The 12228-nt window shown below is 36.6% G+C and overlaps 2 protein-coding genes across 3 annotated transcripts; one reads left to right on the top strand and one right to left on the bottom strand.

Annotated features, from left to right (window-relative positions):
- Positions 1–10: 10 nt before the first annotated feature.
- Positions 11–6968, top strand: LOC122037059 (magnesium transporter MRS2-A, chloroplastic-like). Its single transcript, XM_042596520.1, has 13 exons — positions 11–677; positions 1345–1417; positions 1967–2037; positions 2245–2330; positions 2426–2516; positions 2901–2969; positions 3812–3892; positions 3960–4125; positions 5018–5063; positions 5779–5859; positions 6284–6366; positions 6625–6668; positions 6787–6968. Exons 1-13 carry the CDS (start codon positions 279–281, stop codon positions 6880–6882), a joined length of 1386 nt encoding a protein of 461 aa, XP_042452454.1. The 5' UTR covers positions 11–278; the 3' UTR covers positions 6883–6968.
- A 766-nt stretch (positions 6969–7734) lies between these two features.
- On the bottom strand, positions 7735–9997 carry LOC122037068 (hemiasterlin resistant protein 1-like). 2 transcript variants are annotated; one of them, XM_042596533.1, is made up of 5 exons: positions 9912–9997; positions 8971–9081; positions 8743–8820; positions 8483–8655; positions 7735–8005 (listed from the first exon to the last, which is right to left on the bottom strand). In XM_042596533.1, exons 1-5 carry the CDS (start codon positions 9946–9948, stop codon positions 7907–7909), a joined length of 498 nt encoding a protein of 165 aa, XP_042452467.1. In that variant the 5' UTR covers positions 9949–9997; the 3' UTR covers positions 7735–7906. The 2 variants fall into 2 exon arrangements, with proteins under 2 accessions (XP_042452467.1, XP_042452468.1); XM_042596534.1 differs by having other exon boundaries at positions 8971–9057; positions 9912–9985.
- Between the last annotated feature and the right edge of the window lie 2231 nt (positions 9998–12228).

A 12228-nucleotide genomic window follows, 5' to 3' on the forward strand; every position in this document is an offset into this window, starting at 1 on the left:
CCGGCCCTGCGAGTGGTCCAGGTTTTGTCGATCGAGCTCCTCCACGCAAATTTGAAGCTTCAATTCCAGTTCCATGGCCGCGGTTTGCCTGGCTCTCGTTGCTCCTCCGCTCCGATCCGTCCTTGTCGGTGGATTCTTCGCTTCCCATCTCATCTTCCTCTGTGACGGCGACATCGATCGTGACGATCCCCGGATCAGATGCCTTCCTTGCGGATTCGGCGATCTCCGTCGAAGAGGTGAAGTATCATTCCTTCACATGCTCCTCCTCCATCGCTCGAATGGCCGCCGCTTCCTCGTCCCTCTTCCTCCTCTTCTTGAATCTGCCTCATCTGCTTCAGCATCACCGAAGGCCTCATTGTCCCGCGCTGTGTCTTCACTCGAAGAACCCCATCAAAAGGACGAAGCTTCGCTTCCCCGCCTCCCTTAGCCCTATTCTTTCGCCTTTGAGGCAGAAGCTCACGCCGCCGAGGCCGGAGGCGGTGGCGGATGACGACGGTGCCGGGGCTGTCGCCCGGGAGGAACTGGACGAGGCAGAGTACTTGGCGGACGATGGCGGCGGCAGTAACGGTGCGGGTCATGCCGTTGGGGCTCGTCCTCGGCACGGATCTACGCGGCTTCGGAGGAGTTCGGGGTCTGTGGAGTTGATCTCGCTGGGGATCAGAGAGCCCGTCTATGAGGTAAATATGGCTTCAATGGATTGGTATCAAGTTCTAATCTCACGCCGCTCTTGTTGTCTGTAATTTTAACTTGTAGACTAATTTGTTGAAACCTTGATTACTAGACCCAAAATTTGAACAAGGAATTTCATATCTATGTCCTGGTGTTAGCTTATATTCATGAAAGCTTTTTTTGCGATTCTCTTTGGGCATTTAGTTACTTATGTAGTGTCTAAGCGGCTAGATAATCGCTCCAAATCGAAGACAATAGAAAGGTGTGTGGACATCTTTCCTCGCCCTCTTTATTCACACAGAAGTTAATCAAATTGCGCCTGCATAATCGCAAAGATAAAGCTAGCATGGAGGGTCTTTCGTGTGGAAATCACCCAGAGGCCCCTTTAATCGACACATGATTCTGCTTTTATATAGTCCTGGCTGTTCACAAGGATTAAATCAATTGGATTGTGTGGTTGTGCAGGGCCTTAATTTTAAACTTTTCCTTTTGCAGCGTATGCACATGCTGCATGGAGACATCTCAGACTGATATCCGTTTTAATAATTTTATTGTGTTCCATGTATTTTGTGGCTCTTTGTTACTAACACATCAATTATTGTTGTAAACTTGGGCTGGGCACATGCTTCATTGGGATCTGAAGATATCTAATCTTTTAAAATTGGCTGGATTCAGGTTATAGAAGTAAAATCTGATGGAACAATGTCCACAAAAAAGATTAGTCGGAGACAGTTATTGAAGTCAAGTGGTATGTACCAAGTGATATTGCACTTTTTGAGTTTCTTTTCCTCTCTTGGTTTGCCTTTTTTCCACGTAGATAACCAGAAGCTTTTTACAGTGGAGAATGTTTTCATTTTATGAACTAATTATTCTTACCTTCATAGGTGCTTTACAATTTCATACTCGTGACTAGTTTTTGATTAGTCAGAATTTGGACTTTCGAAGTTTCATTTACTTAGGAGTTAGGCCACAAGCTCACATACTTCTTTCACCTAATCAATTTCAATGAGCGATCATAATTTTCAGGGAGAACAAATTTTATTCATGAAAGCTCTGATTGTAAAATTGTCACTTACTTTTTCCAAAGCATATCAATCTACAAGCTCTTGGTTTAAGTATTTGTTGAGTACTTCTACAGCATGTTATTTTGAATGGCAAATTCTGAAGATCACGTGTTATGATAGATGCTATGGTGATTTTTGGTAATTTCACTACTGTCTAGTCTAGGATTTTACCTTTTGTTTTTCAATTTACACTTGATTAAGTATACAATGTTATTTTCTGCATGCAACTTTAGGTCTTCGGCCAAGAGATATCAGGAGTGTTGACCCATCATTGTGGTTGATGAACTCAATGCCTTCTTTGCTCGTAAGTGTGTGTGTGTGTGATCTCAATGCCTTCTTTGCTGTTAAATGTGTGTGTGTGTGTGTGTGTGTTAATTTTCACTCTAATTGTTGAGTAATTAACTGTTAATTTTTGGAATTTATAGCCAATTTATATACATGAAGAAAATATGAACAATGCGCAATGCTGCTAACATCTCGTTGATTGTAGCATATTTTCTTTATTTTCCAGGTAAGGGAACAGGCTATATTGTTGAATCTCGGGACCTTACGAGCAATTGCTATGCATGAATGCGTTCTTATATTTGACTATAACCGGTAATATATCTAGTTAGAATTTCTGCTTGCATAACATGGAATTATTCCCATCATTGCTGATAATTTGTATATTTTATTTTATGGATACAATACAGTAAAGGTGGAAAGAACTTTCTAAAATCATTATTGTCTCGCTTAAATCCCAGAAACATGAACATCAGCTGTGCAATGCCTTTTTCCCTGGAGGTAATTAATATTCTCAAAAACCTTATTTTATTTAGATCTTCTATCAGAGAAATACTTTAGCAAAGTGGTTATGTTCCTTGTTTATAAATTTTATGTTGCCATATGTTTACTTTAGTTTGAAACCTATTGTGGGCATTTATGAAGATAAATCTCCTTATTTTATGGTTGAATCGTCACATATGTTTTCTTACTGGTGACAATCATTTGAAGTTTGTTAAAGGAAAAGTCAGTACAAGAGAGAAACCAAGAGTGTTGTATTCAAGGACAAAGATTCCACCCTATGTTTTTCTTTGCTGTCTTTGTAATTTGATGCTTCTAATTTTCAAACCTCAAAAGTCAGTTGCACTAAAGGATTAATCTAAATGTCCCTTGTCTCTTGTGCAGGTTGTTGAAGCTGCATTACTCTCTCGCATACAAGGGTTGGAAGAGAAACTTATGGAGGTTGAACCCCGTGTGAGTATTAGAACCAAAAAGAATCATTTGATTTTGTGATTAAAAGTTTTCCAACTGGATATGAATGATCTAGGCTTAGGGAATTCATGTATGGTCACTGATATTTCTATATGATTTTTGAAATTGGAGCCGGGCCATACATTAATGTGTTCAATGTTTGAAACTTCAAATTTTCAGTTAATTAAAATACAACTTCCTCAAAGAACCTGTATTCTCCCTCACCACAAGTAGCGTTAGTAGTAGTAGCAGCAGTAGTAGAACCTAAAATTACAAGACAAAAAACTAATAACACATTTTAGCTTTGATGGCTTTGAAATTTAAACTTTAAGTTGCTTCTCCTCTTATTATTATTATTATTATTTTTTTTAATTTTAATTTTATTTTTTTTCTTACACCAGTACAACCTTAGAAGGGAAGCCTTGGCGCAACGGTAAAGTTGTTGTCATGTGATCAAAAGGTCGCGGGTTCGAATCTTGGAAATAGCCTCTTGCAAAAAGCAAGGTAAAGCTGCGTACAATGGATCCTTCCCTGGGATTCCGTATGGCGAGAGCTTCGTGCACCGAGCTGCCCTTTTTTTTTTTTTTTTTTACCAGTACAACCTTAAATTATGAAGACCAAAAATTAAAAGTGCATTTTAATTTCTGTGGCTATGAAGAAGTTTAAACTTTAAGTTGTTTCTCATCTTATTTTTGAGGCGTATCTCTTCACTTTTTTCTCACTTGTGTGGTGTTCAGGATTGTAATTTGAATACATCCTAAAGCAAACTACATGCGTATTTATCCTGAATGGAATCAGTTTTTACATTTCGTATGGGTAGAATAAGCATTTGCTCATCTCTCCAGGTGGTGGCATTACTTCAAGTTCTACCCAACAAACTAACAGCTGATGTGCTAGAACAGCTTCGTCTCAGTAAACAAACCTTGGTATCACTATTTGTTGTTTCTCAAACATTTTCTTTACAATGTAATCACATTGTCCTATGTCTGAAAGGTTGAGCTTGGCTCGAAGGCAGGCGCTTTAAAGCAGATGCTACTTGATCTTTTAGAGGACCCTGATGAGATACGACACATATGCATAATGGGATGGAAAAGTACAATCAAGCGTGAAACTGGCGACGAGGAATGCTCCATTCTATGGGACAAACAGATTGCTGAAGGTATGCTATCTTATTTGTGTTTGTCAATATCCTCCCTTTGGCTTTGAAGTTATCATAACTCTTAAATTCTTACTATGAAATTGCAACTTAGCGGCAGCTCATAGTTGCTGCTGTATGTAAACACAAACTGAATGCTGTGTTGGTGAATATCCACTCATGCATTTTATGTCATATGAAATGAAGAAATAGGGGGAATAAGTTTCCAGAATGGAAATATTGGAAGTTTAAGTTAATGACAACCACAAAAGCATACAAATATTTATCCAATTTCTTAACATGTGCTGACTTAGTAGATCAAAGAGTTTGCTATGAATCAATGAATGTACCACAATGCTAACAGTGTCTGTATTGCATCTGCTGCAAGCAGACGGGTATTGCATTCAAGATCTAAAGTACAGTTCCATGCTAGAGTTTTGATCTCTAGCCAAAATGGTTAGTTGTGATACCATACTGTGTTGACAAACTCAGTAGGTTTCCACGCTTCAAATCATGCAAAAATTAACTCGAATGAGTTTGAATTTTAGAATTTTCTTCTACATGATCTTATTTATTTCTGAATATAAACCTATAGTAATTAGAAAGACAATTGAATTAAAAAAATATCAACAAATTGCACAAATATAGCAAACAATTCAACTAATGATGATTATACCTTACCTATGGTTATCGGATGAGAGAATTGGCTTTTGGATGCTAGCATCCCATCTAAGCAAGATGTTACATGTATTCCCTCGTTTTATATATTTGCTGGTTTTTCCCCAAAAAAAATTGTTTGAATGTTATCTTGGACTACATTTGATCGATTGACAAGTACTATACATGCCACACAACAAAGGATGTTACATCACTTGCATAGTATAAGCATGTCCTGAGAATACCTTTTTATTTGTAGAAGAAGAAGAAGAGATTGAAATGCTCTTGGAGAATTGTCTTCAAAGGTAATCTATGTTTAGAAATCCTTTGTGTATTTGAAATATCATGGGTTTGATGGATTTTTTGTTACCGGTGCAAAAGTATGATAATTTTCTTTGTTGACTGTCCTAATAATTCTCTAAACTATTGCCTTGCAAATCCTATTAGTTTTGTAACCAAAGCTAGTCATTCTCCGCATAGAGGTCTCCACTTAATGGAATAAGGTGGAGGTCAATCCATGAGCTAAAATAGTGGGTTAAAGAGTAATGCATCTCTCACAATGTTGGGGAGTGGGAACCAGACAGTTCCATGCTATGGCAATTGAAAATTAAAACCACTAACAGCCTTGAAAAGACAGTTCCTGTAGAATTGTTAATCAAATAGAATAGTTAATCGGTGTTGAAGAAGGTTTTCCAAAGAGAATGGTTAATGGATTCAAGGAATGCCCGGACAAGAGAATTGATAGTAGAAGAAGATAAAAACCTGATGGCGACTTTCAGAACGCAATTTTATTACTAGAAGAGTCGCCAAAATTGTTTAGAGAAACAGGATTATTAGGACAGTCAACAAAGCAATAGGAATTGTATAGTATTTGAGAGATTTGGAAGGCAAACTGGATTTGAGAATTGAGAGAATGTGTGATCCCCTTTAATATCTTGTTAATACTTAGGTCCTTCATGGTGTTATGATTTCAGAACTACTTAATTTGTGTAACTATTTGTGTCTGTTTCACTTTCCCAGATGTGAATCGTGCCATGGGCAAGCAGAGAGACTTCTTGATTCTGCTAAAGAAACAGAAGATTCCATTTCTGTGAACTTAAGGTTTATATTTTCCATTTTATCTTTTCGATTTGACTAGAATAAGCTTTATTGCTCGCTTTTCTTGCCCTTTTGTTGCTTTATTAAAAAAAATGCCATCTCAATTTGCATATTTACTCTTTTAACTATTAATTCTCCATGAAGAATTGAAGGATCTTAGAAGTTTAAGCTCAATTTAAGGACATTGATTATCACTTCTCTACCAAGTTAGAAATTTTCATGATATTTAGAACATGCTTTACAAAGGTTAGATTTATTTGTGAAACATAAATTGTTTGTATACATATTTATGTTGCTTTTATTTGTACTCACCCTCACCCTCCATCTTAGTTATTGAAGAACTTGCAGTAACTTGATAAAGATGCATATCAATTCCAGTTATAATAAATGATTTTTATTAATCTATTTGTTCCTTTTATTAACTTAGTTCCCGTCGACTCGAAGTTAGTAGAGTGGAGCTGCTTCTCCAAGTTGGAACATTCTGTGTATCCGTAGGTGCTTTAGTGGCAGGTAAGTCCATAGCATGCTCAACTGCACTCCAGGTTTTATAATACATTGATCATTTATTTTTCTTATCCTGGAGAACCTTTCTTTCATGAAAATAAATAAACCTTTCTTTTATTGATGAATTTTGTAAAAATTGAATGCATTAATAACATATTATAGATGGACGATATGTTGTCACCGTATGCGTGTGTGTATATACTTTTTGATAGCCTGTTGTAATTGTTGTATGCTCTCATTATTTGTTGCTTGGCGTATTTGTAGGAATATTTGGCATGAACTTGAAGTCGTACCTTGAGGAGAAACTGGTATGATTCTCTGCCTGATCCTGAAAATTCGTTTCATTTAAACCCTTTTCTTTGTCGAATGCATTGCATTCGAGATGGCACACAAATATTTGAACTGATAACTTGGAAGTTGGAACAGTGTGCATTTTGGCTGACGACGGCTGGGATAATAATTGGTGCAGTGGCTGCATTTTTCATTGTTTACTCCTATCTCAAATCTAGAAGAGTATTGTAACCTTAACCATTTTTCAGTCGATTTTTTCTTGTATAGCATGTTTTTTTCTCCATAAATAAGCTTTCTAAAATGGTAATTTCAAACAATTTTATTTATTCGTTAGATTGTTTTGAAGATAGTTTATTTAGAAATATAAAATGAAATTTTAATCTCTTAATTCTAATGCTATGTAACTTAGGGATATGGGAAGAGAATGGGATGAGGAAGAAATCTCTTCCTCTTGGGTATATGTAGTGTAATTTTTGTAATTGAAAAAGTATATATGTGTTATTTTTTAAGTATATGGTATAATTTTCTTAGTTAAAAAGGATATATGTTTTTTTTTTTTTTTTGTATATGATGTAATTTTATGAAAAAAAGAATATTTTGTCTAATTTTAAGGTAATTAATTTTATCTCTAAATCTATCAGTTAATGAATTATGGTTCTTTTTTTTTCTTAAAATTTTAATTTCCGCTCTTCATGGTGAAAAATATAAATCACTTTATGTTAGTCGGTTTGAAATAAAATTCAAGTTGGATTCGAAGAACTATAATTTAAAATAACTAAATTCAAATTTAAACTTTTAATATATTTAAATTAAAATTATATAAAATTTAAGTTTGGTCGAATAAAATATTATGAGTTTAAATTCATCTTAAAAAAAAAAAATGTTTAAATTCGATTACGGTAATAGTGACATTCGTGACATTCATCTTTGTATTTGTTTCCCGCACGTATTCAGTGCATAACGGAAAACAGTTCGCCTTTTTGTACGATTCTCAATCAAATAAATTTTTATCTCAATATATTATTAAAATTGCAACTACTTGCTGTCGATTAATTAAAACACAACGCAAGGGGCAGCGGGCGGTACCACATTTGAATTGGGACTCAACTTCATTACCGAAATCAAAAGAGAGTTCGTGTACTACTTGCTTCCAATCAAATTATGAATGTACGTCGCATAGAAATCCAAGTGCTGTTTCATAAGATCAATCCTAACCATAATGCTGAACGACAATTTATTTGAAAGAGATCAAACACTACGCGCTAACAACAGCACCAGATCCACGGCGACACTCGTTGAGCACGTCCAAGTAAAACTGGCATTTGCTGACGTCACTCCCAAAGTTGTTGACGCACTGTTTCATAAACAACATATATGGGATTACCTATTAGGTTCAACATGGAAATATCATAATTCATAAATGACATGTATTATATGAATCCAGCAAAACAATAGGATTATTTACTTACTCCTTATGAAAGCCTGACAAAATAAATACTCATAATTCTGAGATAGTCTTGAATAATACCTACATTAAACTATTCCTCATCTAGAAATTATTATTATTATTATTATCTAGAAATCAAATACAAGTGCAGTAGTGATTCAATATATATTTATTTCATTATATGGACCAAATTAAGAAATACTTATCCTATTCTATTCCTTGTTTATTTTAATTTTTAATTATTTTGTTCCCTAAAAAGTAGATACTCAATCAGACAATTAATTAGCGTAATTAGAATATAGCAAACGCAAGTGTATTATTCAAAAGAATATCAACTGGGTAATTGTATCGAGTGACAAAAAACAAATTGACTCGATCACTTACGTCCTGGAAGGCTTTAGAATGGATATTGCAAGCATCAGATTCCAAAGAGGCATTCACAGGAGGAGGAGCCGTTGGGGCTGGAGAGACTACAGTCTCAAGTTTAATGGAACGAGGACCTAGAACAGCTTCAATTGCCCGATGCGCGAGGGCACTCCCGGCACCAAAGCCGAACCCTGCCAGTGAGCAAAACCACTTGAAATTTGAAACATAAAGACACAAGCTTTGTTTGTTAAATGCAACATAATTGTAAATCAACAAACCTTCCTTAATGGTGGCAACAAATGAGCCAAGGGGTGATTCTCTTGCCTGAGCGGGAGCAGGTGGAGGCGCAGAGCGCTCTGCGGCAGATAAAATGTATATAGCATAGTTTTAGAACAAATTAGTAGATCGATGAATAAAATGTATTTGAATGTCAGTGGATCATCCAGAATTTAGAAATAAAGAAAATTTCATGGATAGAACAAATATATGAGAAGGGGGATAGATACCTTTTTGAGGTGGGTTGCACACCGGACCTGCTACAACTGTAGGACGACCAGAAGAGGACGGCTTGTTGCTCACCGGAACTTCTGGAGCTGTGGCACGACCAGAAGTGCGACCTAAGTTTGAGGATAAAAGGCCAATGACACGAACTAATTAACAAGAATTATGATACTTTGAAATAAGACTTAGCAACTCAAAGCTTTAACCACCATTATTAGCAAATAATGTCTTTCAATAACAAGAACATACTGTCGGCGACGCCTCTATCCACCCTCGAATCATATACTACTAGATCGAAATAGCGTAGCTATACAATCTAATCTCCAGTAATAACGACATCCAAATTCTAGTGCAAGCCATAACAATAATCTAAAATGAAGACGTAGCTTCTTTACAAATGAAGACGCAACAGATCCGAAGAAAGATAAACACCTTCAAACTCCGACAACGATGAGTTCAAAGACAACACCGATCGCATCATGGATTCGAATGCTACGGGTCATAAGAATATCTAAAATAAGGGGTTTAATTCTTCTCGCCCATCAAATGCAATACAAATCCGAACAAGATCACACCTACAACAACAATGAGCTCAAACACAACATCAATCGCCCATCTAGGTCAACACATAACATGAATAAAACTTCCGTCCGAACAGACTTGAGTTTGTTTTCTTTTTCCCTTAATTTTGAGCACTTATGACACGATATTGATCAAGGATTCGAGTGCTACGAACTATAATTATAATCTAAAATAAAGAAATCACTTCTTCGCACATCTAGTGCAAGAGAAACCCAAACAAGATCAATGCCTCCTAACTCCAACAACTATGAGATCAAATACAAAATCAATCGCGTCTATGAAAGATCGAAGAGTCCATGGATAAATGAAAACAAGTTTCCGAACACAGCGACGATCTGTAAACAGAGCAGATGAAAAATCTTACTGCGGGAGCTGCGGCGACGGATCTTCGACCGAGGCATCGAGGAGAAGCCGCAGATGAATCGGCAAAAGAAGAAGGTTCTCGAAAGGTATTCCGTTCGAGGTCGAAGAAACTTGAATATATAGAGCGAGCAGCGCTTCCAGAAGGGTCGGTGGATTTGTTTGTCTTCATCTATTTGTCCGTTAGATTGTGATCGGACGGCCATTAGCTAAACAGAGTATTGCTTGGGCTCCAAGCTTAATGAATCACGCCACCTTTGGGAATATTTCGAATTTTGGACGCCTCAAATCCAAAAATATTAAATTTACCATAATATAATCAAATTTCTAATCTTATAACAATTTTAATGAGCAACTAATTTAAAGAATTATTATTTTAAAAAATAAATATATTAGTTATTTAATCTAAAATATATTGCTTGATTAAAATGTTTTTCTAAAAAAAAATGTACACAGATCATAATATTTTTAAATAATAAAAATTTAACATATTATATCTATTATAAAATTAAAGTGTATATATACGTATATGTTTTTACTAACTTTATTAAAATATTAAAAATCATTTTACCTAACATCATCTACAATTTCTTCATTAAAAATTTTGATTACATGAAACCTAATTCTTCTGGCTAAGTTGCTATAGATGATACAAGCTAAGATAAACGTTCTTTAGATTAAGTGGATACATTGCACTTACTTGAGGTGAGCTAATGCATGAACCTAAAAGGCAGTTCACTTTGGATTTTCGTCAATGATTGCTATAGATATGTGATCTTACACTATCGACTACTAAATTGTTGGAGAATGTTACACAAAGACTGATAGATTGGTTTGAAAAAGAAAGAGTGGTAAGGACATATGACTTCTTTAGACATCATACTCTTAAGAAGTTATGGACAGGGATAGTATGGAAGTCCTATATATAGCCTAGTTACGTACTTACCTTTTGAGGATCAATATTGCACCTATACTAAGACACACAAGCATCTATTCTTTAGATAACCTTGATCACAAATATATAGAGGAGAATCATTGAGTAACTACATATGAGACATAAGATCTCTATCAATTATCAAATATTGAGAGTTTTTAAGAAATATTATCTTAGGAGTCTGATACGGTGCATAAAGGTAAGATTTGATCATCAAAGGTCAAAAGGACGTGGCAATCAGAAGTCAAGGGACGTGGCAGTCAGAAGTTAAGGGGATGTGACAGTCAGAAGTCAAGGGCACGTGATAGTCAGAAGTTAAGGGGATGTGGCAGTCAGAAGTCAAGGGGATGTAACAGTCAACATATGGAGTAGGACCACCCGGGACCATCCAGCGTATAAAGCCAGGGTGGAGTCTACCGGTCAGGAAACCAGGTCTGCGACAGGACATGTGATCAAAGCGAAGCCTGACCTAGCTTCACCGGCCGAGTTTTTTCAAGCTACCTCGCATAAACAGACTTGTCATTCTCGGTCGAGTCTGAATCAGGATAGCAGGGAGAAAGAGACTTGGGTCGCACCGTTCCGTCCATCCAATCTGTTCATCAGTGCTTAGTAGATCGACCTGGGTTGCCTTGCTCACACCCGGGCGGGATAGAAGGCGCCACGCGACAACAGATCCAGGAATCGTAACCATCTGTCAGAGAATAACTACTACATGTCAGGAAATATTCCAACAGTTAGGGGTGCCTGCAAATAGAACCTTCCTACAACCTATAGGAGAAGGTCACGTGTCCTCCACCACCTAACAAATCCTGACACCTGACATCCTCTGACAGGGGGTCAGTCTCCAGAAGGTACGTATTGGCGTATAAAAAGGAACATCCTCTCCCTTGTGCAGGTACGCTCACTCGCACACTTATCTTCTACTTTTCTTCTTCCTTCGTAAACTATTTTTCTAGGGAAAAAGTACCTGACTTGAGCGTCGGAGTACTTGTTCCGGGGACTTTTTCCATAGTTCTCGACCTCTAATGTTCCGTGTGTTTGTCTGAGTGTGCGCAGAGTTCTAGTACCGCCTGTTCAGACCCAACAGTTCTTTAGGACCATGTGGAGACCCGTTCTCTGAAGTCCGCACGAACGTAACCTCACAATCTCCTCCCTATCAATATCAACGATACTTCATTCGATATTCATCCGACTCAGATTCTGGACAATATGAGAATTGATTGTTAATCAAGATATCTTTATCTTATTGGATAAACTTTGTACAGAGGGATAGAAACAATAATTTCTTTCATGAAGGATAGACCGTGAAAAGATTTTTTAACAGTATGCACATTCACATATATCAATTTTTGAAAGTGCATTATGATTTGACATCATGGAATCACTC

Source organism: Zingiber officinale, unplaced genomic scaffold (assembly GCF_018446385.1).
Source record: "Zingiber officinale cultivar Zhangliang unplaced genomic scaffold, Zo_v1.1 ctg232, whole genome shotgun sequence".
NCBI lineage: Eukaryota > Viridiplantae > Streptophyta > Magnoliopsida > Zingiberales > Zingiberaceae > Zingiber > Zingiber officinale.

What these genes read in the sequence shown, in the direction of transcription:
- LOC122037059 (XM_042596520.1), top strand. Translation starts at nt 279, where the DNA reads ATGGCCGCCGCTTCCTCGTCCCTCTTCCTCCTCTTCTTGAATCTGCCT. An exon ending in ACTCAATGCCTTCTTTGCTC is followed by an intron (nt 2,038 to 2,244) that starts GTAAGTGTGTGT and finishes TTTATTTTCCAG; the next exon opens with GTAAGGGAACAGGCTATATT. An exon ending in CGTAGGTGCTTTAGTGGCAG is followed by an intron (nt 6,367 to 6,624) that starts GTAAGTCCATAG and finishes GCGTATTTGTAG; the next exon opens with GAATATTTGGCATGAACTTG.
- LOC122037068 (XM_042596533.1), bottom strand. Translation starts at nt 9,948, where the DNA reads ATGCCTCGGTCGAAGATCCGTCGCCGCAGCTCCCGCA. An exon ending in TGTTGCCACCATTAAGGAAG is followed by an intron (nt 8,656 to 8,742) that starts GTTTGTTGATTT and finishes GCTCACTGGCAG; the next exon opens with GGTTCGGCTTTGGTGCCGGG. An exon ending in ATTCTAAAGCCTTCCAGGAC is followed by an intron (nt 8,006 to 8,482) that starts GTAAGTGATCGA and finishes TTTATGAAACAG; the next exon opens with TGCGTCAACAACTTTGGGAG.